At 40.2% G+C, this 27,526-nt stretch overlaps 1 protein-coding gene across 8 annotated transcripts in view; it reads right to left on the bottom strand.

The window, feature by feature from the left end:
- Positions 1-27,526, bottom strand: part of PLEKHA1 (pleckstrin homology domain containing A1) — a 57,070-nt gene that overhangs the window by 23,841 nt on the left and 5,703 nt on the right. For 7 of the 8 annotated variants that reach the window (XR_007460838.1, XM_049645879.1, XM_049645877.1 and 4 more), the window contains exons 2-5: positions 16,249-16,409; positions 10,813-10,869; positions 8,340-8,385; positions 1,873-1,970 (exon numbers count right to left, since the gene is read on the bottom strand). Coding sequence is in view for 7 of the 8 variants with exons in the window: in XM_049645879.1 (XP_049501836.1) it covers positions 1,873-1,970; positions 8,340-8,385; positions 10,813-10,869; positions 16,249-16,389 (342 nt within the window). In the remaining variant the exon portion in view is untranslated. Of the gene's footprint in view, positions 1-1,872; positions 1,971-8,339; positions 8,386-10,812; positions 10,870-16,248; positions 16,410-27,526 lie in introns of those variants that run through there. The other variant, XM_049645883.1, reaches the window with a different exon arrangement.

Here is a 27,526-nt window from a genome sequence, read left to right as displayed (position 1 = left end):
TGCTATCAATTCTTCACTTCTACATTCACTTTCATACAGTTACATTCACTTTGTTGACAAGCTAAGGATTTCTAGATTTTTTACGTATTCATATTTTCTAAATGTGAATTACAAAAAATGAATTATAAAAGCATGAATACCAACTTATTTAGCCTAAAAACTATGAATTTCAACGTGTAAAACAAAACCGTAAGACCACAAACGCTGGTATTTAAAAGTCTTTATGCTTTGCAACATCACCCAACCCTAATCAGCTTCTCGTGCATTTGAAGAAACTTAGCAGTGTCATCTGTGTAAGATGGTTTCACACCGTTAATAAATTAGATCTAGCAATTCAAGAACCCCCCAAATGGTAAAAAGCCTGAGACTATTCACTCCTTTTTCTCTTAAAGCACTGAGAACCCAGTGCTACTAATTACTGCAAATTGTAAGAAATGAACCAATTCGGTGAAGTTACTAGATACTGTCTTCCTAAAGAAAATTTCACCTAAGAAATATATATATTGGGTTAAAAACTGTTAGTGAAGACCTTTTAAGAACATGTACTTCTGAATCAGTTCAAAAAATTGCTTTCCTGAAACTGCACGTACCTAAAATAACTTCTGCTTCGTGTACAGATCAGAGGCACTGCGTGGGTGTTTTCTGTCATGTGGCAACAAGCTGTTCTGGTGCAAGACAAAAAACCCGACTTCACTCCGAGAACAGCTTTGGTTATATTAACTCTTGACTGTGTTGTGATATAAATATGGAATCGTTCATTTTAGATGGAAACTAACAAGTGACTAACATATGCTGACTTTCAGAGCATATGTTTTTCGAGAGTAAGTCGTTTAGGGTCAGTAAACAACTGTACTTTAGTAAAACACACTTGAGCTCACACAAACCTCACACAGGAACTCCTTCCAGAGCCTCTCTCTGTGTCTCTCTACAAGTGTGTAAGGAGAAAAAAAGCAAGGAGAGCTAGAATCAGGGCGCAGAACCTATCTACTTGCCTGTCCTCATCAGTAGTAAACTTTCTCGGAAAAGTCTGGGTTCTGCTTTACAAACGAAAGAGTGGGAAAGGGCTCTTTTTTCAGGACCCTGTGCTCCAGGGTCGAGCTCCAGAGTCAAACAGCCTGGGTTTGGCTCAACGGTTCCACGATTTACCAGCTATGAAACCAGTAAAAGTTACTTAATCCCGAGGATTATCACTTTTCCAGATAATTGAGGTAAACCCCTCAAGATCAGAAAACCAAAAAAAGAAACCCAGGTTGCAAGCAGGAAGCTGTAGCCCGGGGACATCGGAGTTGCAAGGGTAGCCGCCCCGAACTCAAGGAGGAAAAGTGGGTGAGGCAAGTTTAGAGCCTGAAGACAAACTCCCGAGGGGGCCACGTGGGCAGGACCCTCTGGCCGCCACAGCTCTCCAGATCCACTCCCTAACCCCGTGCCTCACTTCCACGGCCTCACCTCCGCTTCCTGCTCCTATCTTCAAATTGTACCCTACCCAGCAGTGATCCCAGTCAGGGCCTGGAAGACAGGAAGGCCAACGCCTAGTAGCAGGGTTGGCGGCAGGAAGCCCCTCATCCTACTCGGGAAGAGAAAACATCCTCGATGTGTATTTTCCCCTAGAAACGTTCTTGTGCAGTGGGTGAAATGCACACTAGCATATGCCGTGGTAGGTACATAATGGGCTAAAATGGCATTTTCGGGCTGATTTTAAGGGCTGATAATGACCTGGTACAAGAAAATGTGTTCCCATTATAAACACCGGCCTTTTAAACAATAAACTTTGAGGATGCAACCTGTTGGTAAACTGGAGACTCAGCAGGCATATTTTCAAAATGTAAAGATGACCTCCAGACGTTAAAAATTAAAAACACAACAAACACTTACTGTAATTTTTATAGCTTTGTTCAACACGTTTACCCATTCTACTAGGTCTTGCTGATCATTAGCTTGTAGGAAGTATTTCCTCATCCCTGCATTCATAACTGTTGAGAGAAAAAATAAACAGTACATGAAATTTTGCACTTGTTGCATCTAAATTTATGTTGGCACCTGCTTTCTGAAAAACCAGGCTAGGTTCAATACCGTGACTCTCAGATTTGACAAAATGTTAGATCATATGAAATAATGCTTTTATCACTCTGTAACATAGGTAACATTCTTATTTTTAATGCCTATGTTTTTCATTAAATGGAAATACCAGAATATATTTAGCTAATCCCCTAATGATGAGCATTCAGGCTATTTCCAATTTTTGAAATTATATAAAATATCCCAATGAACCATCATATACATAATATCTCTCCATACTTGGGCTACCAGTTCTATAGGATAAATTTGTTGGGTCAGAGGGAATTCACCCTTAAAATTTTCACAGATACTGATAACTTGTCTTCCTATAAGGTTGAACCCATTTACATTCCTAGCAACAGTGAAGGCCTGTTTTATCCAGTGCTCAGCACCCGTCCTGGTTATTAGCACCTGTGCTAGATAGGGACCTTGTCTTCAGCCCCGAGACTGTTGACATTGGAGCCGGAGTCTGCGAACAATATTCCCTAGAGACCCTTTGCCAGCTCGAGCCCTGTTCTGCTAATGGGAGGGACTGATGGGAGACTGGGAGAGGCCACGCTCCTAAAGGTTCCCACTACTGCTGACCTCGCTCCCCCTGCAGGAGCATACCACGGGCTACTACTGCTCCAGGCTCTGCGGCCACTCCCCACACCAGCCCTGCAGTCTCCTCAGACACCCATCGCTAGCTCCATCAGGGCCCCTCTTCCAACCGTCCGAAGTCCCAGCTTCTGGTAACACCCCTTCTTCCCCTTTCGTTTCTCTCCAGCGTGTAGGTGGTAGCTGCTTTATGCAATTTCTAATTTCTGGGTTTCCTCGGCATCCCCTCTACACTCTTTCAGCCTTCCAGTATTTGGGTAAGCAATTCCTCCTAACAAACACCCCAGGTTCGAAATACCTAGTGCAGACTGTTTTCCCGACTGGACCCCGACAGATACAGCAATCTCTGACCTCCTAAATGGTGAATAATTATATCTTGTTTAAATGTGAATTTATCTGATCATTGAGACAAATTAGTTTCTATGTTTCTTGGCCATCAGAATTTGTTTTGTGAGCTTTATTTTCTGTGTCCATATTTCTCCTGAGTGTCCACTTATGTTGTATTGTCTTCTAAGAGCTTTTATATTAATCATTTGTTTTATTTCAAGTACTTTTCTCAGCCTGTCATTTCCCTCATCAAATTTGTCCATGGTATCTTTTAACAAAGAGAAAAATATTCTGTCAATCTTTTCCTTTTCCTGTAATGACTTGAGCTTTCATAGATGCAGAAAATCTCCCCAACCCAAGATCATAAAAATAAACACCTTTAGGGGTGCCTGGCGGGCTCAGCTGGTTGAGCATCCAACTCTTGATTCTGGCTCGGGTCACGATGTCACAGTTCAAGAGATCCCACTTTGGGCATGGAGCTCGCTTCGGATTCTCTCTCTCTCTCTCTCTCTCTCTCTCTCTCTCTCTCTGCCCCTTTCCTGCTTGCTCTCTCTCACTCTCAAAATAAATAAACTTAAAATATATATACATATATACATATATATGTGTATATATATATATATATATATATATATACATGTATGTATGTATGTATCAACCAACATACCACCACTCAGTTGGGTATGACTAAGGAAAGGGGGAAATGAAAACCCTCAAAGGAAAAAGTTATTTCTCAAATGCACAGGACTTGAAATTGGAACTGAGACCAAGACACTGAGGCAGAGCTTCCTTGAACGGAGATGAGGATCTGAGCAAGGAAGTCAAATAGTACCTTGTGAAGTGCTGTCAGACAACTAGTATGGAAACTAAAGAAACTTAAAACACTATAAATCAATTCTCTTATATCTTACTAGAGACTGGAGAAATGATCCATGCCATAAGCATAAGTTAAGATGAGTAGCACAGTAGGACATATATCAACACATGGCTTTTATTTTTAATTTCTAACAATTGGTAAAGACTCTTTTCACAACCTTGTTCCAGCTCAGGCTGAGGTTGGGCCCCCTCCCAATGGCTTCTCCCCTCAGCGCTGTTCTGGGCATCTGCCGAGACCACCTGAAGAGTCTGAAAATCTAAGCACTTAGTACTACACTGCATCTGCCACAAAGTGAGTACTTAATACATCTATTTTTGAATGAATAGCATTTATATAAGGACTTCTTATAAAAAAGAAAAAAGAGGCAAATATACCTCTAAAACGGGTCTTAGCACACCTTGCAGTCCAAATAAAAACTCATCTGCTGTATTATTTCACGTTAGGAAGAGGCATAAGGATACGGTGGGGGCAGGAGGGGGGTTGGAATCCGAGCCTGGAATCACTCAGACCTGACCAGCTCATGCACTTAACTAGCAATAACATTCTGCAAAACCCATGTAATCTGAGCCCCATTTTTTTCATCAAGGAAATGGATGCAACCCATCCGTTCCTTGAAGGGTTGGAGGTGATCTATGTAAAGGAAGTAGCACAGCGCCTGGGAAAGAATAGACAACATCATCTTCATCATCATCTGGAGACTTCCAAGTAAGGAAGCATTGTGGAAAATGTAAAGCAAATTATTGGGAACTAACAATCCATGTTGGTGGGGGCGGGGGGGGGGGGGACAGAGAAAGAAAGAAAAAATATTCGAATGAAAACAAAGTGTACAAAACCTGCCAGTTGCCATGCTTTTGAACCTAGGGTTCCGCAGCGTATGATGACTCCATCCCAGAGGTTGTGTTCTATCTTTTCACTTGAGTACTTCTTTACTTCATTTCAAATCTTTACCATCAGAGTGAATGTATCAAACGGGTAAAGCCTGCAGCACAAACACTAGCTTGACTGCAAACAAAAATCATCTGACACCTAAGATCAACTGGTTACAGTTCGGGTATGGGTAGGGACCAAATGGTTGTGAGACATTTTCTCACATTATTTGCCAGTTTTCTCAGTTCCCTCTATTCTTTCTCCATCCTCTCGTTCTCTCAATCAGATGGCAGACTTTCTAAAAGGAACCACTAACTTTCTTATTTCTCTCCTCTCATCGGTCTGTCTTGGGTCTTTGAGATTTTTTGACTTTTTCTTCTGAGTTTTGCATTGTCTTGTGTTCCTTTTCCTATTTGATAGTGCTCTCTCCTCAAATGTCATGTAATCCCGGGCTGTCTATTCATATTTAAAAGCAAGGTACTAAAAAAACTAACTGGAAGCTCCCTGAAAGATATGTAGGGTTACTGACCGCTGGACTTCACTGCATGGCAAAGTCTTCCAGTAGAAATGCCCAGATGTCAGCACCTATGGCTCTCTTTTCTAGGGTATGCAGACCCACCCCACTACACCTGGCTGCCCAGTGCTCTGGAACTGGACACAGGAAAAGAGGTGCATTCCATGCACATATTTTCACTTAGTCCTATTTTCAGTTTCACACTTCATCTCTCCCCTTCTTCCCAAACACAGAGCCTGATTTTCTTTTTCTTTCTTTCTTTTTCTTTCTTTCTTTCTTTTTCTTTCTTTCTTTTTCTTTCTTTCTTTCTCTCTCTCTTTTTTCTTTCTCTCTCTTTTTTTCTTTCTTTCTTTCTTTCTAAGTTCTTATTTATTTAAGTAATCTCTACACCCATCATGGGGCTGGAGCTCACGAACCTGAGATCAAGAGTCACATGCTCCTCCAACTGAGCCAGCCAGGCGCCCCTCACTGATTCTATTTCTAAAGGTACTACACATGCCACTTCTTGCTGGGATGGTGGAAGGACAGCTGCCCAACTAAGCTGCACGGAAGCAGGGACTGGCGGCTGTCCCTGACACAGACACCCAAATGTAGTCCGTTTTGGGTCCTCCTCTCCGCTGCCTCCCCAGACGGTACCCAGGACCTAAGTCTCTCTGGAGCTGGGGTGGGGGCAGGACGCTGACAGGCCAGCTCCTCACTGGCTTCTTCTCTACTCTGCTAAGTTATTTTCCATTCCCCCCATCCACTTCCCACCTGTATACACTGTGGGTTACAGACGTCTGCAACGATGGTTTGAGTGTTTCTTGTTCTCACTTGTTTCTGAACAATCGGGAGATGAAATAAAGGTGGAAGAATCTTTATGTTGCCATTCTGAATGGAAGTTGTGGTTCCATTTTAGGAACCTGTGCCGCCCTCTCTGAAAAGCATTTTATGAATCTCTTCTCTATGCCCTCTATAGTATGGACTAACAAACTACTGACAGACCAACAAATAACCTTAATCTTTGACTCCAACTAAAATCACCCATTCTGCATACTCCAATGACTGAATGTTATGTATGTTACTATATACTACTATTCCTTCAAGCTGTAGGTTTGAGGTTTTACATTAAAAAGACTTGTCAAGAGAATATGCATTATACATTCTAAAACAAAGTTCTCTGTTGCCCCCATTAGCTTTTCGCTCACAAGGCTCTGAAGCATTTTCCTGTTTATAAATTTGTAATAAGCACATAAATTTTTCTTTTGGTTTCTTAGAGGTGATAAAAGCCTTATAGAGGATTCTCTGAACAGCTGCATTACATCCTGCCCACACCCTAGTCGCTTACTGGATGTATATGACTGCCACAGATGTTATCCCCAACATAATGCCTAAAGAAGAAACCCGCCCTTTTCAAGCAAAAGAGAACAGGGGCGCCTGAGTGGCTCAGTCAGTGAAGCGTCCGACTTCGGCTCAGGTCATGATCTCACAGTCCGTGAGTTCGAGCCCCGCGTCGGGCTGTGTGCTGACAGCTCAGAGCCTGGAGCCTGCTTCGGATTCTGTGTCTCCCTCTCTCTGCCACTCCCCTGCTCATGCTCTGTCTCTCTCTGTCTCAAAAATAAATTTAAAAAATTAAAAAAAAAAAAACCTTAAAAAAAAAGAGAACAAAGAACGCTGATATCATTTCTACCTCAAGAAGTATTTTACATTAATGTAAAATGGTCCTTTTTGATGCCAGTTGGCCACTCTGAATTTTGTCCTTTCCATCACTGGTGTCCCCTGACAGACTCTGAGAGCACATCAACTCTCCCGGCTTCAACTACCACCCAACTATTTTCACAAGTTCCAAATTTCTCCATTCTTGATCTTCAGGCTCCATCCATCTTCAATTACCGTCACCGGAACATTTCCATTTGGATGTTTCCTCACCACTTCAAACTCCTTACCAAACACTTTACCCAATCCAGCTCTCAGGTCCTCATTTCTTTACTTGAAGCGAACCTACCTGATAGCTCTCTCTTCCCACACATCCAGTCACCAAGGCCCTGCACATTTCCTTCCAGTGTTGTTTGTCCCTCCTCTCCCACTGCCACCACCCAGATGCGGGCCCTTAGATAAGGAGAGTAGTTCGGAAGCCACCGAGCTAATCTGCCTGTATCAAAACTCTCTATCCATACAAAGCACATCCTCCACCTATGTCAGCTTGCTAGATGCTAGTTTCTCGCCTCTCGTTCCCACACATACATACACATACGCCACTTGTCCACATGTTACGCCCGGACTTCTGCCCGGCCTTTTACTTTCTGGTCTCTCACCGTTCCTGCCAGCCTCCCTGAGTTTTCAGATGTCCGCACACACCTCGCTCTTCTCTCCCGCGTGCCTCTGGTCCTGTGATCCCTCCCCCTTCTCTTCCCAACGCTGGAGGATGACCAAGGTTGAGCTGGCCACCAGCTCAGGTGCCTCTTCACCCAGTGTGGCTTCCCCTGGTAAGGATCCCCAGTAAGGATGTGAAGCTCTTCCTTTGTGTTTCTTTAATAAATTGTACGCTCCGTCATGCACTGACTGTAAGAAATGCAAGGATCTCACCAGGTCCGGTGTCTGAGAGACAAGCAGCCTGTGAGATTCTTAAGGGCAACAACAAGCCCAGTGCCAAGCACAGTGTGCACACACTAGACCTTCACTAAATGTTTGCCGAACAAGTGAATCACACACCCTCAACTACCTCTACCCCCAAGCTGTACACTTCTCGCGACCCACGAGCAGAAGACCAAATCCTTTCCGTTATTTATAAATGCATGTAATATAGAATAATACAAGGTAGAAAGTTAGAAATTACCTGAAATCTCACTGGCGGTCATCGCTATAAACGCCTAGGTAAGGACTATATGTGGGCCGAGCGAGGCGGCCGTGACCGGGATGGACACAGGAAAAGAGGCTTCGAGGGTAGGCGAGAAGTTTTATTTCTTCACCTGGATGGTGGCTTCAAGGGAATTTGCCTCAGAATAATCCATTAACCCACAGGTTTGTGTCATGTGGTTTTCCAGGACTGTTTCCTTTTACAATTATGATGTAATTATGTTAGCCAAACTTAAATCAATTAACATATAAAATAAGGCTACTTACCAAAACAGAACTCAGCCTTTGGCCTTAGCTTAGTTGCATCGCTGACCTAACAAAACAGAGAGACGAGTCACTGACTTCTTCATATGTGACCGTAACCAACCTTAAATGCTGCACCAACTCCCACAAGTACGATCTCCCAGTAATCCCACACATTTAGCACTCAGGCCTGAAATTACACTTTAAAGGCTACTGAAAAAGAACTGCAAATGGAACACAGAACATGGGTCCCAACTGTAAGATGTTCAAAACAAACGATACTTCCCTGTTCTCTTTGAACAAACTTGCATTTATTCTAAGGAAATGTGAAGAAGTTGAAAGTAAACCCTTAAGTTTTATGTAACACATAGGACATTTTGTAGTATAACGTAACTTTCAAAATACCCTCGGGATACACTACAGAAACTCTGAATTCTTCCCAGATTGCATATTTCTAAATTAGCTGTGAACCTGAAGAGAAAATGATGGTGGGCAAGGGGGAGATTGTGTATTTAACAACGTCCAAAAATCCAAAAGGCATTAATCTGCAATGAGGAACCCAAAATGGCACCGGACGCCCTCGTGTGCAGCAGAATACCCTGGGATCGCGGGGTCCCTTTGCTAAACGCAGCACGTGGTTCCTTTCAGAAGAAAAGCAACTGGCACCTGGCTACTGTTATTCCCTCAAATAACGTAGCTCTCTCGGAAGCCTCTTCCTGACTCTTCCGACCCTAGTGCCGGTGTCAGAACATGTAATTGTAGCGTCTGTTTTGTACCTTCAAAAGGAATTCTAAGTCTGGGGCTCCTGACTGATCCCAACTACAAATTCACAGCTCTGAGTCACACTGGAATTTGTTCCAAGAATAAATTCTGGAAAAAAAGAGGCATGTCTAAAGCAGAGTACAAACTGTACAAGTGAAACTTCGGGACAGAGATGAAAGTCAACAGGGCTGCACAGAAAAAGTTATATTTTAAAAGAGGAGCCGAGGAAGATTCAGGAAGCAGCTGGTCAGTCAGGGCCACTCGTTCAGTCAGTGCTTCATTTTTGAAAAGACCAGGCAACAAACGATTGAAAACCTAGGAGCATGTGGGCGATCTCTCCCTCAACTGCCTATTCCTCATCACCGCCAGGAGAGGCAAAAGCGCTTGGCAACAAATTCACATTACAGCGCGACACCCTACCGGCCGGCCGGCAGACCAGGGCTCTAACACTTACTTTACAAAGACATGCTATGCTTCCTAATAATAAGCACTCTAGAATTGAAGCTGCAAGCTACCCTGAAGCACTTATTAAATGTTTTGATTTACAGGGATACTTAAGGTATACTTAAACAATATTTGTCTTCTGCAGATTAAATAATATGGTTTTAATTAAATAAATAATAATAATAAAAAAAAAAGGTTTCCCTTTCAGTATGTAATCTTTGTCATCCAAGGGATGATTTTTTTTTTTTTTTTTTTTTTTTTGGTCAGTGAGAATCAACAGCTCTGCTGTGATCCTGATAATGAAGTACTTTATCTATGAACGTCTACCTTTATAAGCACACTTGTAAACTGGTCTTCTCTTGAAGACCTCTGCTAACAAATCCCAATATATGCATAATAGTATACACGTGCATATTACTTAATCTACTCTTCACACCTTCTATCTTGAGCCATCGACGCACATTACTTTGTACAAAAACCCCATAGGCCTAGCTCCTCGACATCTCTATCTCAGTTACCACCCCAATATAATAAAGGGAAAATATACCTGAAAATACCAAATCTCAATTTTTGAAGAGAAAAATAGTATTGCAAAAATTCCAGAAAAATCGACAAACGAGAAAACAGAAATTAGTAGAGACAAAGTGAAATGAGGGAAGAATCATTCTTTTATCATGCAGATGGTTCTTACTTTCTTCAAAATAAAACATAAAGAAATAAAAAGTCAGAGGTAACGGGATTAAAAGCTGGAAAACAGTTTACATAAATACAATACGGACTCAGAAAAAACCTTCTCCAGGGGGGAAGCCCGGGGGCTCAGTTGGTTAAGCGTCCGACTTCTCACGGTTCGTGGGTTCCAGCCCCATGCTGGGCCCTGCACTGACAGTGTGCAGAGCCTGCTTGGGATTCTCTCTCTCCCTCTCTCTCTGACCCTCCCTGACTGCACTTTCTCTCTCAAAATAAATACACTTAAAAAAACAAAACAAAACTCCAGATTTCCCAAAGACAGAACTTAATCATTAACTGTTTATTCTCCTTCTGATATTCATATACCTAATCGTAAAGGTTAATGTTAACTTTTGCAACTGGCCACATCTTACAAGTTAACTCCATATTTTGCCTAATTTTACCAAAGACCTTCCTACACACAGTGGCCAGGTACCATCTTCAGCATGATATGACCCCGAACATCATCACTAAATGACACAGAAAGGAAACCGCCCCTCATTCACGCTCATATCCCAAGCAATTCTAATTCATGCATGACTGAGGAACGATAGAGAAAAACTACCTTTGAAATGTAGGTAAGTTTAATGGCTCCCACACGTGATGATCCAGAAGGTAAGTTCTGGAAACAAATCATTAATATATAATTAGTATCCAGCATTATTAATTTATATTATATTATAATGTTCTACACATACTAAAAGCAGTTAAGAAATTAGATTTTTTAATATTACACTTTACAAATCAACTTTTTCAGTTCAAGTATTTACAAATCAAGCTGACGGCATGGATAACAAAACCAAATTCTATTTGGTTCCACCGTAACGCATTCCATAACTAAAAGGCTAGTTTCATCATTGCAGCTAAACTCATTTTCTTTTTCATGAGCTTTAAAAGCCATAAACAAGATCAGACTTTGTTCCTGAAGGCAATGGGAAAAAATACTTGAGACGTAAATACAATTGTAAGAGATTTCAATACTACACATGTTACTTTGTTCTATTAAAAATTATTAATCAAATCTATCCCTAAAAGGTTGATTTTCTTCCATTTAAGTATATTAGTATTATACCGTCCTTTATTTATATTGATTCCATTTTTTAAAATAATTATTAACTGATGCTCTTTAAGCCATATGTCAGGAGTGTATATACTGACATGTTCACTATATTTTTGTTCTTCCCTAACAAGTTTGAGGCAGGGTTTGGGTCCTGGAAGAGCTAGGGGTAAACAATTAAGAAGAGAGAATCTTGTCTGGGAAAGACTGGCAGGAAGGACTCTGTGGAGACATGAACAGCATTTAGGTTGGTCTTTAAAGGAAATATGTGAAATGCAAACAGAAGAGAGAATATTCCAGGCAGAGAAAGCAGAGGAGCTACAGCAGGCAGATGAGGGCGGCCAGAAGCTACACATAATATGGGATCGTACAGGGTTGTAGTAGAAAACACCAGTTTGGGAACTTGAACCAAGAATCTAACCTAAGTAAAAAAGACCTAAATAAAAAAGTGGCAAAGAATTTATACCGTTAAAGAATTTGAAACCATTAAAGAAGGCTTGTGAGCAGTTTTGTAGTTGAAATTGTGCTTTAACATATCCTGTAATAATAATAAAGGGGACCGGTGAAAGAGGGGGAAGAAGGAGGCAGGAACACCAGGTAAAGAACCTGGAAAAAATTAATAAAGAAAATAAAGGAAACCTCTGATAGATTTTAAAAGTAAAATTAAAACAGTCTTCACTTTGAAAGTTTCCTCCACTGTAGATTAACCAAGATCAACTTTTTTTTTTTTTAATTTTTTTAATGTTTATTTATTTTTGAGACGAGAGAGACAGAGCATGAACAGGGGAGGGTCAGAGAGAGGGAGACACAGAATCTGAAACAGGCTCCAGGCTCTGAGCTGTCAGCACAGAACCCGACGTGGGGCTTGAACTCACGGACCGCAAGATCATGACCTGAGCCGAAGTCGGAAGCTTAACCGACTGAGCCACCCAGGCGCCCCATCCAAGATCAACTTCTTTACTGACTTTATAAGTATGTACATTAAAAAGAAAACTTTTGGGGCGCCTGGGTGGCTCTGTCGGCTAAGCATCCGACTTCAGCTCAGGTCACGATCTCATGGCTTGTGGGTTCAAGGCCCACATCAAGCTCTTTGCTGACAGCTCAGAGCCTGGAGCTGGCTTTGGCTTCTGTGTCTCCCTTTCTCTCTGCCCCTCCCCTGCTCGTGCTCGGTCTCTCTCAAAAATAAATAAACATTAAGAAAAAAAAAGAAAAGAAAACCTTTGGCTTTGTTCTCATGAACGATTAGGAGGTACTTCTCTTGAACCTCTCTATGAGCTTCCTGGAGACAATCACACGAAAGCCTCAAGACTCCCAAATATAAACTGGTTATTGTTGACAGGGAAAGGTCTTCTCAGACATTCACTCCTATGTAAACTGCATTATGTTTTGCTTTAAACCGTATACTATGTTCAAGCTTCTAAGTATAAACCATAAATAAATATGTATATAAAATTATAATTGTTAAGGTAGAATTTTAAATGGTTGTTCTTATACAAAATGTTTTATTAAGTTTAGAGGTTGCTTTGTGTGTGTGTTTTTTAAATTTTGGATAAGGAAATGAAATGTTAAAATGTCTTCAAGACCTCCTAACTCCTGTCAACGTGATTTTTTCAAACACCGCTACCCTTCATTCAAAATTGTTATTTTTCTGTTAAGTCCTCCAAAAATGTATTATTTTAACTAACTGAATACAGTTCTAAGCCTCTGTATGAAGAAGAGAAATGAGCACTATGTCACGGCCACATGACATAAAGGATCACAGACTGAACGGTGGCACAGTATAGAGAAATATAAGTAGCTGAGAGATAACGAATATTCAAAATACCTAGTTTCTATGGATTGGTATGATTACTGCCAAGTTCAACTACATAAAAGTAGGTTTCACAATCTGTTACTTGACAGTGAACAAGAAATAATCAACTCATGACATTTAAGATAAAAAGGAAAATAAGCCATTTGTCCTTATGAGTTTCTGCACTCCTTTTGCCAAAATATCTTTTTCAAGTTTCTTCAAAGTCACTTCCTGAGAGAGCTACTCAATTATTTAATTCTCCACCACACCCACGCCCTCGACAAAACACAGAAAGCTCCAAACTGATCCCTAGTGATACACTAGAATGGATTTTTAAACCAATGGTTAGTGGTAAAGAAAGGAAAATGGAGGAGGAATGGTTCCCTAAGGACAGGTGAGTAAAACGGATTTTCTTTCATTATCAGGGCTTATGATCGTTATAATCTACAGCAGCATAACATAGGCAACTAGACTGAATCCTATGAAACTGTCATTTTTTAATAGATTAAAACGGTGGTATATTGGCCATTTCACACGGCTCAACCTAACGTAATAACCTTAGCAAGACATTTTACTAAAGTTTTCCTGAGGAGATACAAGTCTTAATACATTTAAAAATGACACCAAGATGGGCGCCTGGGTGGCTCAGTCGGCTGAGTGTCCGAATTTGGCTCAGGTCATGATCTCATGGTTTGTGAGTTCAAGCCCCGCTTTGGGCTCTACGCTGACAGCTCAGAGCCTGGAGCCTGTTTCAGATTCTGTGTCTCCCTCTCTCTGCCCTGACCCCGCTTGTGCTCTGTTTCTCTGTCTCTAAAATAAATAAGCATTAAAAAAAAAATTTTTTTTTTAAATAAAGTGACACCAAGCTATTATATTGATGGCTAATCCACTGGTTGCAGAGTCAAGATGGTAAAAGATTCTCATCAGAACGAAGAGTTAAAATTATTAAGAACTGAATATAAAAACAGATTTAAAATTCTGCACTACATTCAAGTTTTAAAAAATGTGTTAATTACATCATGGAAATTTGGCTTTAAAAGAGTTCATGTGGGGCGCCAAGCTGGCTCAGTCAGAAGAGCATGCAGCTCTTGATCTCAGGGTTGTGAGCTCGAGCCCATGCTGGGTGTAGATATTACTTAAACAAACAAACAAACTTAACAACAACAACAAAAGACCTAGCTGAGTGCAGACTTCAACATACACCCTGCCTGCTATAGCCAAAGTGACCTATTCTCCACATACACCACAGGCTTCCTTGTTTGGATTTCTTTGCCCATGCTATTCTTACAGCACTAAGAGTGGGAATACCCACTTCTCCATCTCTTGGCCAAAATCGTACCCACCCTTCTGGGTCAATTCCGAATGCTACTACTTCCGCGAAGACCTTAACTCTGAATTCCAAGTTCATGTTTCCTTCGGCGTAATAAACATAGTCCATTTTGTGCCCACCTTCTTCTAGCTTGAAGTGGGAAGTGCTGATGAAAGGAAGAATTCTGAGGAGGAGAATCCATCATATATGAAGGAAGAAAAATAATCAAGGAGCTTTAAATACAATTCAGGAGAAACCATACGTATCGGTCCATCAGATCTCGCAAAGAGAGACAAACCAGGAAGAGCACAGGCAGACCGTGCAACGGCTCATAAGGGAGAGGAGAACCGTTCCCTGGAAACTAGTAATTAGAGGGAGTCAAGGGGAACGAAGTTACTTTCCTCTTTGCGAAAGAGAGTTTGGGAGGGGATTATGCCACAGATAAAAAGATGAGGTCATAAAGGGGAGAAATCTGATGTTAAAAAAAAAAAAAAGGCAAACATGAACTTCTGATTTCTGCTGACCTGTTCCTTCTCCCACTGACTCTGGACAAGTAAATAAAGGTATTAATCATACAGTTGTATAGCCAGGTTACTATCACCCAAGAAAGGTGGTTACACCCAGGGATAAGAGAGTAAAACAGAATCAATAAACTCTATGAAGAAGAAGGATAGAGCGTAGACCACTCCTAGGGAAAAAAGTCTGAAAGTCAGCACTCAAATAATCTACACTGAATTAAAATACAAATTACCCTCCAAAATTTCAAAGGCTGTGTCTGAATAAAAGGACTAAAGTTTATAGAGAATCAGAGGACAGAGTAGGTTTAATGGGTAGCAAATACAAGGAGACAGATTTTGGCTCACAGAGCAAATAATAATTGAAGTGTCTCGAATACAGTAAGTACTTTTTGATAACGTGTAATACGAACAACAGCTAAAGTGAAGATTAGGGATAGACAGTTTTCCTACATTAAAGAGGAGGTTAAATTTATACTCAGGTCTCTTACAACTTGACTTCTAAATAAACAAATACAAATAAATAAGTATTTTGTCTAACCTAAAATAAGTACACACCGGTAAAGAATACTAGCTTGGTTGTCAGGAGATCTAGTTCCTTCTCTGTGGAACAGAATGGAACCTCCCACCAGTCCCCGCTCCTCCCTCGACTCTAAGAGTCCCTCACCCGCCAGACCAAACCAGCTTAGACGTCTGCTAGGGACTCCTTGCAACATCCACCCCAATTTGAATGAAGAGTTTCACAGGTAGAGAAAGCTTACAAACTACTCGACAGATACTCTCCAGTCCAAGGTCTTTCACAGATCTTAAAATGGGGATTCTAAGTTTTAATTTATGACATTTCCCCAATGATCTGAAAGGCAACAATGAAATCAAAGTGCATTTCAGTTCATGAATGGCATGACACTTTCTGACACTCAAATCTGACCCTGCAGGATGAAAGGACTACCCACGTGAAGTGTCAACTAGATGATGTCGTTTCTTTACCAAAGAAACAAAAGACAGTAGTCTCTAGAGAAAGTCTCTTAAATTTAAACGATTTATGTATTTTCTACCAGAGACAGCATTTCTCTCCCAAGGGGGGAAAAAAACCCAGATACGCATGCATAAATTTTTATTAAATAAACTTAGTTTCATCTTCTGAAATTCAAATAAGATAGCAGGAGTTGAGGGTGCAGACAGAAAGAACGCAGCCAGTAGAAATAAATCTAAACACGTATTGTTTATTTAGTAGGACAAATTCTCACACCAGATGGTATGTTAAATACTTGAATAATTAAAACTCTTGTGTGTTTTGGAAAAAAGGTGACCGTTTGGATTTTACAAACCTGTGGATTATCCATGTACCATACAAAACTATCTTCTCTGGTATCCAGTATGAAGTACCTTCGAAGAAATTTCCCACTGTTTTCATTTTCCTCAATGTCTAGAAAACCACAAATGCGATTCTGACGATCCACATAAGGCATTTCTGAGCCTGAACATTACACTGCAAAATAAAAACATTAACAGTAAGTATTTCTTGGTGGACTTCATGCATAATATGTGCTATGGTACAGTCTGTTCAAGAAAGAGCCTGTTTCCCAAAACTAAGTGAGGGCCAGATAATGTGAAGCCTTAGGACGCATGGGCAAAAATCACTTTTGAAATTAAGCTTATTATGAATGGTTACTAAATTCAACTATACACATTGATGGGAGCAAAGGAGAGCGAGTCACCTCAGCTGAATAACTGACTTCCTTTTTTCCCTTAATAAACACAGGTGAAGCAAAAACAAGAAACTCTCCAAAAAACAGCTATCCAAACTTAATCTCCTCACTTATAAATTGATATAATCTACCTTTCAGATTAGTTTAGAATATTTTTAAAGTCACAGAATAGGTAACATTTATTGGCCACTGACTATATGCTAGGCTCTGTGCAAGGTTCTTTTCCACGCATTTTCTCACTGAACACTCAAAACGACCTCATGAACAGGCATCATCACCCCCATTTCACAGATAAGAAACTTGACGCTCATAAGGGAAAGTGACTTTCCAAGATTAGAGAAGCAGTAGATAATAAATCAAAACACGAACCCAGATTCTTGGGCTCTAGAGCTTAAATCTTAACATCTTACACCACCCTGTCTCTCTCAAACCCTTCAAATTGCTAAAACTAAAATGAATCAAAGTAAAATTAGTTAATATCATAAAAAGAGAGATAAGCAGGTATTTATGTACTTCCTGATGAAAGCCACAAACATCACCTATGAAGCGAACATGTAACAAAAAAGTTTTTATCATGTCAAAATACCAATTTACAGGAAATAAAGACTGCAGAGGAATATATTACACTGCCTGCCCATAGGGATTCAATCAGCAAAAGCCAGACTGTGGGAAACAATAGAAAAACCCAGTTTCTTTAGTAAATAAATTACCATGGGGAAAAAAGAGGGGAAGAGAGAAGTTATACATTAAAAGAGACTTCAGGGGCGCCTGGGTGGCGCAGTCGGTTGAGCGTCCGACTTCAGCCAGGTCACGATCTCGCGGTCCGTGAGTTCGAGCCCCGCGTCGGGCTCTGGGCTGATGGCTCGGAGCCTGGAGCCTGTTTCCGATTCTGTGTCTCCCTCTCTCTCTCTGTCCCTCCCCCGTTCATGCTCTGTCTCTCTCTGTCCCAAAAATAAATAAAAAACGTTGAAAAAAAAATTATAAAAAAAAATAAAAGAGACTTCAGAGGCATATCATATTCTGATTCTTCATGTACTAAAATTTTGGTTGTAGGGATTAAACTTAAAAACCATGACTTAAGTAAAAAGCAGAGTTCCCAGCCACTTTTTTCCTCTAGAAACTATAGATATGACTCCTTTTCCTAATGGATGCACATCTGAACTGCTCCTGTTCTAATTCTTCTACAGCCAGCGCCAACACCTTCTGGCAGGTTGAATTTATTTATGTAACTAGCTCCTCATTTAAAGACTCAAGGTAAGTTTAACCCATAGTGAAAATTCAATTAGAACACATCCTAATAGACTGCATATCTAAATCATTATTCTGTACGCAGCCAGAGAAATGGTTAAGACACACCAAAACTTTTTAAACCAAAGTATCCACTAAGTTTGCATATGTGTGTTGTTATAAATCTGGCACTTAGAGGAGATAATTTCTTCAATGAACTTATCCAACCTTTAAAAAATTTCTAAAATGTAATCAAAACTTGAAATATTAATACACTAATGTACAGGCATACCTCATTTTATTGTGCTTCCCTTCCCTTTACTGCACGAACAGTTACTGTGTTCTTGACAAACTGAAGTTTTGTGGCAACCCTTACATCAAGAAAGTCTACTGGCACCATTTTTTCCAACAGCATCTGTTCATTCACTTTGTGTCTCTGTGTCACATCTGGGTGATTCTCACACTATTGCAAACTTTTTCATTATCATTATATTTGTCATGGTGATGAGTGATTATGACGCACTAAAAGCTCAGGTGATGGTTAGCATTTTCTTAGCAATAAAGTAGTTTTAAATTAGGGTATATATGTTGTTTTCCTTAGATGTAATATTATTGCCCACTGAAGAGACTACAGTATGGTGTGAACATAACTTTCATATGCACTGGAAAACCAAATTCTTCATTGGACTTGCTTTATTGCGATAGTTGCCTTATCGTGGTAGTCTGGGGCCTAACCCACAGCATCTCCTAGGTGTGCCCGTATCCCATAGATAAAAACCATCCGCTTGTGTGGTACTGCCATGAGGACAGACATATACCAAAGGAATAAAAATTTTTAAGTTTTTATTTATCTTGAGAGAGAGAGAGAGAGAGCGAGGAACGCACGCACAAGCTAGGGAAGGGCAGAGAGAGGAAGAGACAGAATTCCAAGCAGGCTCCGCGCCAGCAGCGTAGAACCCAACGTGGGGCTCGAACTCACAAACTGTGAGATCATGACCTGAGCCACGCTCAAGAGTCGGACACTTAACCAACTGTGCCACCCAGGTGCCCATAAAGGAATAAAACCGAAAGCCCAGATAAACCCACACATCTATGGTCGACTAATTTTCAACAAAGATGCCAACATCATGCAAATGAAGAAAGATCTAGTCTCTTCAAAATATGGTGCTGGGACAAGTGGATATCCGCATGCTAAAGAATGAAACTGGACCTCTCTTCACACTATATATGAAAATTAACTCAAAATGGATTAACAATCTAAATATAGGATAGCTAAAAGTATAAAACTTAAAAAAAAAAACAAACATAGAGGCTGATATTCATGACCTTGGATTTGGCAGTGAATTCTTAGATATGACACCAAAAGCATGAACATCAAAAGAAAAAATAAGCTAAATCGGACTTCATAAAAACTAGACGCTTTTTTGCATCAAAGAACATCAAGAAAATGAAAAGAGAACCTACAGAATGAAAGGAAATATTTGCAAATTACATACCTAACAAGGGTCTAATACCCAGAATATATAAACAGCTCTTACAACGCAATAGCAAGCAATCCAAATAAAAAACAGGCAAGGACATGAAAAGACATTTCTCCCAAAGAAGATACACGACAGAACCCAAAAGATGTTCTGGCCAACAGAGCACAAAAAGATGCTCAATATCGTTAGTAACCAGGGGAATGGAAATCAAAATCACAGTGAGACACCGCTTCACACCCACTAGGATGGCGATAATTAAAAGAAAGGAAAATAACAAGTGTTGGCAAAGATGTGGAAAAACTGGAACCCTCCAACATTGTAAGACAGTATAACAGCTGTGTAAAACAGTTCAGTAATTCTTCTAAAGTTAAACACAGAATTACCATATGACTCAGCATTTCTACTCCTAGATATATACCCAAAAGAAGTGAAAACAGTTACTCACGTATACATGAATAGTCGTAGCAGCACTATTCACAATAGCGAACGAGTATAAACCTATTCGTTCATCCAACAGGTGAATGGTTAAACAACATAGATGTATCCCACACAATGGCATATTATGCAGACACAGAAAAGAATGAAATACTGAGGGGCACCTGGCTGGCTCAGTCAATTAAGCATCCAACTCTTGATTTCGGCTCAGGTCAAGATCTCACCATTCGTGGGGTGGAGCCCCACGCTGGGCTCTGCACTGACAGCATGGAGCCTGTTTGGGATTCTCTCTCTCTCACTGCCCCTCCCCCATTCACACATGGGCACGCGCTTTTTCTCTCTCAGAATGTATAAACATTAAAAAAAAAACTGAAGTATTGATACAATTAATCCAATCAAAATTCCAGCAGGGTATTTTATAAAAATTGAGAATATGACACATATTCTATGATATATATTGAAATACAAATGATCTGGAAAAGCCAAATATATTTCCCAAAGAATAGAGTAGGATGATTTACACTATTTGATTTTAAGACTTACAATAAAGCTACAGCAATAAAGACAATGTAGGGTTGATTAAAAAAAAAAAAAAAAAAAGACAGATATAATAAATCAATGGAACAGAGTACATCCAGAAGCAGACTCTTAGACACACTGTCAATTGATTTTCAACAAAGATGTTCCCAAGGCAATTCCATTGGGAAAGGATAGTCTTCTCAACAAATGGTGCTAGGACAATTAGCTATCCATGTGGGAAAACAATGTAACAAAATTAATCACAGAGCTAATTTGAAAGCCACAACAAGAAAGCTTCTTAAAAAATCCATAGGAGAAAGTGTTCATGACTCTGTGGGTACACAAAGATTTCTTAATTAAGACACAAAGAGCATGCACCATATAGTAGTTGTTAGATTGGACTTCATCAAAATTAAAAACTGCTCTTTGAAAGACACTGTTAAGAAATCAAAAGATAAGCCACAGAATGGGAGAAATATTCAGTACATATATGTCTATCAAATACATGATATCCAAGAACAGGCAAGAAATTATTACAATTTAGTAAGGCAAACAACCAATTAGGAAAATGGCCAAAAAATCTGGACAAGTCAACAAAGAAGATATAGAATAGTAAATGAGCACATAAAAAGATGCTCACCATCATTAGTCAGAAAGGTGCTGCGAATAAAAACCAAGAGATACCACAGCATACCTACTAGAATGGCTAAAACGAAAACAACCCAAAAAACAACAACAAAACCCTGGCGATGCTGAATGCTGACGAGCAGGTGGAACAAATGAACCCCCTCTCATACACTGCTGGTGGGAATGCAAAATCATACAGCAACTTGGAAGAACAGTTTGGCAATTTCTTACAAAGTGAAACATACCCATATACTACGACCCGGCAGTATTTAGCTAAGTGAAGTGAAAGCTGTGCTTACGAAAAATCTGTATACAAATATTTATAGCAACATTATTTATAGCAGGCATAAAAGCAAAAACAACCTTTGACCAATAAATGAACGGATGCATCTAATACAATGGAATATTACTTGACATTATAAACGAACAAACCAATGATACATACAGCATAGATAAATCTCAGATCTATTTTGCCAAGTGAAAGAAGCCAGATCAAAAAGGCTATAGGGACAGAAGACAAATCAGTGTGTGAAGGGAGGGGCTGGTTTCAAAGGGTAATTTTCGTAGCGATGGAAATGTTCTCATTCTTGATTGTGGTGGGCACACTGTTACACACCTCCCACAACTCAGGCCCACACACCAGAGTAAACTTTACTGCGTGCAAGTTAAAAACAAAACAAACAAAACAAAACAAAACCAAACCATGACAGAAAAACAGATGAGAATTGCTAGGGCTTGAAATAAGGAAAAGGAGTAACTACCAAGGAGCAGAAGTCAAATGTTTCTGATGATGTAACTGCTGTTTATCTTGACAGTGGTGGAACTTACACAATTATATGCACAAGTCAAAACTTACAGAACCGAACCCTAAAATGAGTAAAAGTGACTGTAAATAACACAGCAATAATCGTGAAACTGAAAAGACATCATACACACCCACCAGATGACTAAAAGTAAGCAGACTGAAACACAAAACGTTGTCGAAGATGTGGTGCGTCCAGAATTTCTGTACTGCTGATGGGATGTAAAATGATACAACCACTCTGGGAAAAGTTCTGGCAATAAAACCAAACATGCACCTAATCTATGACCCAGTCATTCCATTCCTAGGTATTTACTCAAGAAAATGAAAACACATATGCATGTAAAGACTCATTCACTAAGATTTATAGCAGCTTTATTCCTAACAGCCCCAAACTAGAAACAACCCAAATGTCCGTCAACACATGAAGAGATAAATAAAATGTAATTTGTCTATACAATGGAATACCACTTCACAGGGGAACATGCTACAATATAGTCAAAACTCACCGAACTATAAACTTTAAGTGGATACGGTTTATTGTATGTAGCTTAAAACTCTAAAAAATTAACAAAAAATATCCAGCAGCAACAAAAAATTCACTGATAAAACTGACCACCAATAACTTTTTATAAAAGCTTTTCCATCCTGCCTGGTGGCTCAGTTGGTTGAGCATTTGACTTTTAATTTCAGCTCAGGTCATGATCTCACAGTTCGTGAATTCGAGCCCCATGTCAGGCTCTGTGCCGACAGCTCGGATCCTGGAGCCTGATTCTGATTCTGTGTCTCCCTCTCTGCCTCCCCCTCCCCCACTCATACTCTTTTTCTCTCCCAAAAATAAACATTAAAAAAAGGTTTGTTTGTTTTTTTATTTTTGCATGGCAAAAACCTGATAAGCAAAGTCAAAAACCAGTGGAAAATATTTACAACTTCTATCATCACAGGCAGCTAATCTCCCTAACACTTAAAGAGCTTGCAAAAAAATATCAAGGGAAATGTATCAAAAGTTCAATAGAGGGGCGCCTGGGTGGCTCAGTCGGTTAAGCGGCCGACTTCGGCTCGGGTCATGATCTCGCGGTCCGTGAGTTCGAGCCCCGCGTCAGGCTCTGTGCTGACAGCTTAGAGCCTGAAGCCTGTTTCAGATTCTGTGTCTCCCTCTCTCTCTGACCCTCCCCTGTTCATGCTCTGTCTCTCTCTGTCTCAAAAATAAATAAACGTTAAAAAAAAAAAAAAAATTAAAAAAAAAAGTTCAATAGAAAAATGGGCAAAAGGCATGAACCAACATTCTATAGAAAAAGATATAAAAATGGCCCTTAAACATATGAAGAGATGCTCAACATTAATCATAATAAGAAAAATCCCAAAATAACATACAAAGATAAAGTAGGCACTGCCAGTGACACCACAGAAAATGCAGCCAGACTTCACGTGCCTACTTGTCTAAGAGCGTGATACACTACGTTACATCTATGAAACACTTCTGAAAAAAATAATACAAATGGCTGAATCTCACCAAGCCTCTAGATCCAACTACCAACGGGTAGGAAATACAGAAAACAGTGGAAGAACATGTTAAACCATACCACGGGGATTCAAATAGCAAAATCCAAACTGTAAGAAATTTCTCAGGACAAATAACATGGTTCCTTCAAAAACAAATTCCGGGGAGCAGAGGGAAAGGAACAGGAGGAAGGACCTAGAAGGGGCTCAGTCGGTTAGACGTCCGACTTCAGCTCATGATCTCATGGTTCGTGAGTTCGAGCCCCTGTGTCGGGCTCTGTGCTGACAACTCAGAGCCTGGAGCCTGCTTCAGATTCTGTGTCTCCCTCTCTCTGTCCTCTCTGGCTTGTACTCTGTCTCTCCCTTAAAAGTAAATAAACATTAAAAAAAAAAAAGACATAATCACAACATAGGGACCTTATATAAATCCTGTTTAAAAAAAAAAAACAAAACACTGGGGAGCCTGGGTAGCTCAGCTGGTTAAGCATCTGACTTTGGCTCAGGTCATGATCTAAGGGTTCACGAGTTCAAGCTCCACATGGGGCTCTGTGCTGACAGATCAGAGCCTGGAGCTGCTTTGGATTCTGTGTCTCCCTCTCTCTCTGCCCCTCGGCACCCCACCCCACCCCCATCAAAAATGAATAAACATTAAACAAACAAAAAAAAAAAAGTAAAAAAAAAAACAAAACACTGATACATTTAAGAAAATTAGATATTTGAATATTGCCTAAGGGTATTAAGGAAATAGATCTTTATTTTCAGTGTGATAATGTCATTGTGGTTATATTACCAAGAAAATGAATCCTTACCAGGTAGAGGTATTTACTGATACAGAAATAAAATATTACCTACAAATCCAGGGGGGAGGGACTGAAGGAGGCAAGGGCTGGATTGACAGCTGTTGGAGCTAAGTGATGGGTACTGTGGTTATACAATTCAGTCTACCTTTGTGGATGTTCACAACTCTTCATAATGGAAAAACTCTGTTCTACAGAGAAATACCATTTCTCACCTATCAGACTGGCAAAAAGTCAAAAGCGTGACAATACACTATATTGATGAGGCTGTAAGAAAACAGGGACTCTCTTACATCACTCATGAAAATGCAAAATGGTGCAACCCTAGTGAAGAGAATACGGCACTATTTAACAAAATCACATATACATTTAGCCTATAATCCAGTAATTCTACTCAGTATTATAATTCTGAAACTATTTTATATGGTAGTATTTTATGTGTATTATAGAATAACATAAACATATTGATGCTAAGATTTATCTTAGATAACATTTACTGATGTATACAATATAATATAAAGTAATAAAACATTTATTTACTTGTTATTAGGAACCATGATTTTCATGTTAAGAGAAAAGATGCATAAAAAAGGCAAAACTCTACACAATACATCTGAACTAGAGATATTATAAACGTATGGTCTTTGAAAATATGATAGTAATAAAAAATCATCACTTTGCACTCCCACTATAATCATGGATTGGAGCGAGGATCTTCAATAAACTAAAACCATTATATAATATGTTGTTAGAGAACAGAATATTCATATAGCCTCAAAATACCTACCCCACAGTTTTCTTACTAATTAATTACAAAGAGAAAAATGTATCTCTACAAGAGAGATCTTATAGCCCCCATCTTTACCAAATGATTATCTAATGAATCTAGATGCTAGGTCCTAATGAATACCGCATCGTTCTAAATAGACCACATATTATAGGATTCCACTGATAGGCACTCCATGTGGGCAAACCCAAAACGCAGAAGTAGATTAGCACTTGCCTAGGGATAGAAGGGAGGAGGGGAATTGAGGAGTTACCTAGGGATGGGAGGGTACAGAGTTTCTTTCCAGAGTAATAAAAATATTCTAAAATTGACTGTGGTAACAGTTGCACAATATACCATGAATATACTAAAAACTACTGAATTGTACACTTTAAATGGGTGAATTATATTCTAATAAAGCTGTTTTTTAAAAACAGGATGGGGTGCCTGTAAGCATCTGACTTAGGCTCAGGTCATGATCTTGCGGCTCATGAATTTGAGCCCCACGTCGGGCTCTGAGCTATCAGTCTGGAGCCTATTTCAGATTCTATGTCTCCTCCTCTCTCTGTTCCTCCCCTGCTTACGCTCTGTGTGTCTCTCTCAAAAATAAGTAAACATTAAAAAAAAAATTTTTAAATGAGCTCACTTACTCACGTAGGTCCACTTACAGATGACTTCCAATACCTACCTCCAGCCCTGGACATTCAGCTGAACTTCGGACTCACGTGTACAAATGTCCACTCTACAGATCTACCTACTTATCTAACAGACATCTCAAACTTAACAAACTGCTCCAGATATTCCCCTTAGAAACTTGTTCCTCTCTGCCTTCCTCATCTCAAAAACCAACCCCTCCCTTCTTCCAGCTGTTCGGGCAAAATATCCTGATGTTGGACTTGAATGAATCTTCTCTCTCTCTCATCACACGTCCAACGTAGCAGCAAAGCCTGTTGGCTCTTGTAAACATACCCAGAATCCCACTACTTCTCATCACCTGCTCTGCTGCCTCCGTGGTGCAAGTCACCACTGCCTCTCCACTGGATTACTGCAGGGGCTTCCTTGCTTCTGCTCTTGCCCCATTCACTTTATTCTCCATTAAAACATATACTCAAAAGTGTTTATTCAATAAACACGTATTACTACTTGCCAAGCACTGTTCCAAATACTTAAATATTAGTTCATTTAATCCTTATACCAACAACTTTACAGATGAAAAAACAAAGGCATGGAGAATTTTTTAAATAACTTGTCCACTGTCCTAGGTTTGGGAAGTGGCACAGCTAGGATTCAAACCAGGGGAGTCTAGCCCTGGAGCCCAGGCTCTTCCTTCCGTACAATATTACGTAAAGTCACCCTGCTCAAAAGTCTTCAACTTTGGCTGCTTATGAGAATTACCTAAGAGCTGTTAAAAGTCCTGAGGCCAAGGCTGGCCCCATACCCCTAACCAACTAAATCAGAAAACTCTGGAGACAGGGCCACCTGGCTGGCTCAGTCAGAAGAGCATGTGACTCCCGATCTCGAAAGTTGTTAAGTTCGAGCCCCACGTTGGGTGTGGGATTACTTAAATAAAACTTAAAAAAACATAACAAGGGGCGCCTGGGTGGCTCAGTCGGTTGAGAGTCCAACTTCGGCTCAGGTCACGATCTCATGGCTTGTGAGTTCGAGCCCCGCGTCGGGCTCTGGGCTGCCAGCTCAGAGCCTGGAGCCTGTTTCAGATTCTGTGTCTCCCTCTCTCTGTCCCTCCCCTGTTCACACTCTGTCTCTGTCTCTCTCAAAAATAAAACATTAAAAAATTTTTTTAAAAAAAACATAACAAAACTGAAACTCTGGAGATGGAATATCATTACTTTTTAAAAATTTTTGACAGAGAGACAGACAGCACAAGCTGGGAAGAGCAGATGGAGAGAGACAGAATCCCAAGCAGGCTCCATGCTCAGTGCAGGGCCCGACGCAGGGCTTGATCCCATGACCCTGGGATCATGACTTGAGCTGAAATCAAGAGTCAGACCCTCAGCCAAGTGAGCCACCCAGGTGCCCCAACATCAGTACATTTTAAAATCTCCCCAGACGATGTCAGTGTTCAGCGAGGGCACCTACTACATCAGACAAGCTCCCCACTTGGCCTTTGAACTCAAATGTCACTTTCCCAGGGAAAAAGTGACACCCCATCTCAACACTATCTAAAATTGCAAATGCTATGAGCCGGACTGCCACTTCCCAGCTCCCTTTCCTGCTTTACTCTTCTCCTTAGCATTTGCTGCTAACAAACAATATCACTTATTTATTTACCTGTTTGTTGTCTGTTTCCCCACACTGGAAAGGCTCCAGGAGAGCAGTGATTTTTTTTTTTTTTTGAATTTACTATTGTTTCTCCAATGCCTAAAACAGTGCTGACACATGGAAGGCACTCAGTAACTATTTGTTGAAGGAAGCAGTAAGGAGCCCATAATTACTTCAACCAACATTTTTTCCCTCCACAATTGTTTTATTCACATACAACTAACATAGTGTTATATTAGTTTCAGGTGCACAGTATAGTGATTCCACAGTTCCATACATTACCCAGTGCTCATCTCCGCCCTTCACCTATTTCACCCCTCCCCAACCTCCCATCTAGTAACCACCAGTTTGTTCTCTATAGTTAAGAGCGGGGGGGGGGGGGGGGGGGGGGGGGCTGTTTTTTTTTTTTGTTTTTTTTTTGTTTTTTTATATTACACGGAAAACCGCTCACTGACCCCCACAA

This window comes from Panthera uncia, chromosome D2, assembly GCF_023721935.1.
Source record: "Panthera uncia isolate 11264 chromosome D2, Puncia_PCG_1.0, whole genome shotgun sequence".
Lineage (NCBI taxonomy): Eukaryota > Metazoa > Chordata > Mammalia > Carnivora > Felidae > Panthera > Panthera uncia.
This window is presented reverse-complemented; position numbering and strand designations above follow the sequence as displayed.